The following is a 2,447-nucleotide window of genomic DNA, read 5'->3' on the forward strand; positions in this document are numbered from 1 at the left end:
AAAGACACTGGTGCAATACTGCATCCTCTCAGGATCTGGAAGAGTAACAGGCTGGAGGAAGAGTTTTGGCTGCAGGAATGAACACAGGCTCTGAGCATCCAGCTGAGATACTCATTTAACTTCATTCTAAATCTACTATTAAGAGTGTGCTGAATATTGGATGTTCAGCAGCTCAGCTGCATGACTCATGTAGACTGTTATTTTTATTCCTATTCATAATTTTTCTGTTCAAAGTGCTTGGGCTATTTTGAGGAAAGGGTCTATGAATAGGGAATATAAATAGCTTAATTATGGCTTGTTTTGCATTTCTTGCTACTAGAAAACAATTGGTCTCAAAAAAAAAGCAGAAATTATTTTAAAGCTAAAACAAGCTGCTCTGCTTCAGAGCCTGTATTGGTTTCCCAGATGATTCTGAAATGCAGATAGGAATTTTAAGCATCATGAAATTTGGGTACTTTCACACACCCTATTGAGTAAATTGCTTTCTTTGAGTTGTTCAAATAGTGAGGTGCACAGAAAATGAGCACCCTGGGAAAAAACCCCACTCTATCAACAATTTAAAAGGTAAAATGCAAATTTTATGTACTCTGGCTTAGTAGATAAATGTGTCTTATGCTTTCTTTTTATGGAAAGATATGTTTGTAGACTGAGCCACTTGCAATTGCACTGGACAGCTGCTGATATGGCCATGGAATTTGTATGGCATGCTTTAACATAGATGGCATTCTGCAAGGCAGCAAACTCTGACCCTGGGCAGGCACAGTATTTAATGTCTCTTTAAAGACTACTTTATTTCCCTCGAAGCACCTGCTGAAAAGCTTGGTAGGATCAGAGCCAGAGTACTTGGCATCTCACAAAAAACCCTCCAAGCAGCCTTTTGTCCTTGCAACATATTCACTATTTGCATTAGGGACAACAGAATTTTGGGTATCTCAGCTTCTGGTGGGCTGAGTACCAATAACAAAGGAATGATCAGCCTGCTCCTCTCTTGCCTTCTACTGGTGCTCTCCAAAGCATTTGCCACAAGGTGCTATTGGAAAGCAATATTGGTGGAACAGATTCCTAGCCTGGACTGTAAGGTTATTTGTGACTTCTTCCCTTCACCTCAGTGCCAGGTTTACTTGCTCTGAAGTGTTTATATGGTGGATTGTGCATTTATAAGAAGCACTCTCCTTGCTGTCAGTGTTTTGGTGGAACTCTTATGGCTGTTCAAGACTTTTTTCTTTATTTCGATGCAAGTTCTGGTCTTGTCCATTAAGTAACACTTTGCCCCAAACAGATACAGGACATTTGAGTATGGGAAGATTTACTTCAGTTTTGAATGAAATCACTTGGGTCTGGAGCAGCTGGTAAGAAAGAGAAGGTGAACACATTAATTTAACGAATTTTTTTTTGGCTGATTCCCTGATAAATTTTCTTCCTCAACATCCTGAGGTGGGAGTTCTTCTGAATTTGTTCTCCTTAACTCCTCATCTTTAGCAAGTACCCACAATGTTTAAAGTCTCTGATCCCAAGGATTGTCTTCATATGAGCTGCAGGTGCCATGAGTTGGCAGCACTAATTAATGACAACAGATCAGTTGCCTTCAGGGAAAAAGAACAGTGCTGGGCACCTGGTTATTCATTTTCTGACCTACAAATTCTTCCACCTTCTCCTAACTCCATTTAACACAATCGGTGCTGCTTGTTAAGTCCCAAATCTATGACATATTCTGATACTGCCTTCAGATTTTAGTGGAAGCCTTGGTGAAGCTCAAGGCTGAGAATTAGTCCTGCACGAAACAAACCTTCCACTACACAGTGTGGACGACAAAAGTACAACAGAGATACTGTACAGATATGTATTTTAAAAATCTGTTATTTCAGTGTCAGAGAAAGAAAGAATAGACTGGAGTGGAAGGTTGTGTCTAGTACTAGAGCAGAGTCATCTCTCCTAGACCCAGATCTGCAGAATTATACAGGTGGTTTGTTTGCCTTATATTGACCTATACACTAGCTATGTGTCCCTTCCCTGCTATTCTGTTCCCCAGAGGCTTGAATGAGAGGGGTTTACCATGAGCAGCTGCAGCAACAGCACCAACAAAAGCAGCAGGCATTGGACCCTCGATTTCCTGTGCTGAGCTGAGCCTGTGCAGCACTTGGGGTCTCCTGGGTCGTAGACATCTGCCGTTTGCGCATCTCCGTCCTCTCTGATCCCATGGGCTGCAAGACAGCAAGAGAAAGGGGAAGTAAGAATCTCTTTTTTCCCTTCTGTTTGCTCTAAAGTCTTACAAGAGGTGCTGAAGGCCACAGCTCCAAAGGAACTGAAAAGCTAAATGTCTGATTTCCTCCCACAGAAGTTCTTAGGTGCTGAATTCTTTGGAAGACTCACTTATTTAAGTGTTGTGATGGAAGGCGAAGGGCTAATGAATTCTGCACATGGGTGAGAATACAATGAGAAGAGAAGGG

At 41.6% G+C, this 2,447-nt stretch overlaps 1 protein-coding gene across 1 annotated transcript in view; it reads right to left on the reverse strand.

Moving 5' to 3' along the window:
- Nucleotides 1-2,201, reverse strand: part of RGS20 (regulator of G-protein signaling 20) — a 7,259-nt gene extending 5,058 nt beyond the window's left edge. The window contains exon 1 of the mRNA XM_009082240.1: nucleotides 2,053-2,201. Within this exon, the coding sequence (XP_009080488.1) occupies nucleotides 2,053-2,198 (146 nt within the window). The 5' untranslated portion in view covers nucleotides 2,199-2,201. The remainder of the gene's footprint in view (nucleotides 1-2,052) is intronic.
- Between the last annotated feature and the right edge of the window lie 246 nt (nucleotides 2,202-2,447).

Source organism: Acanthisitta chloris, unplaced genomic scaffold (genome assembly GCF_000695815.1).
Source record: "Acanthisitta chloris isolate BGI_N310 unplaced genomic scaffold, ASM69581v1 scaffold25350, whole genome shotgun sequence".
In the NCBI taxonomy this organism is placed as follows: Eukaryota; Metazoa; Chordata; class Aves; order Passeriformes; family Acanthisittidae; genus Acanthisitta; species Acanthisitta chloris.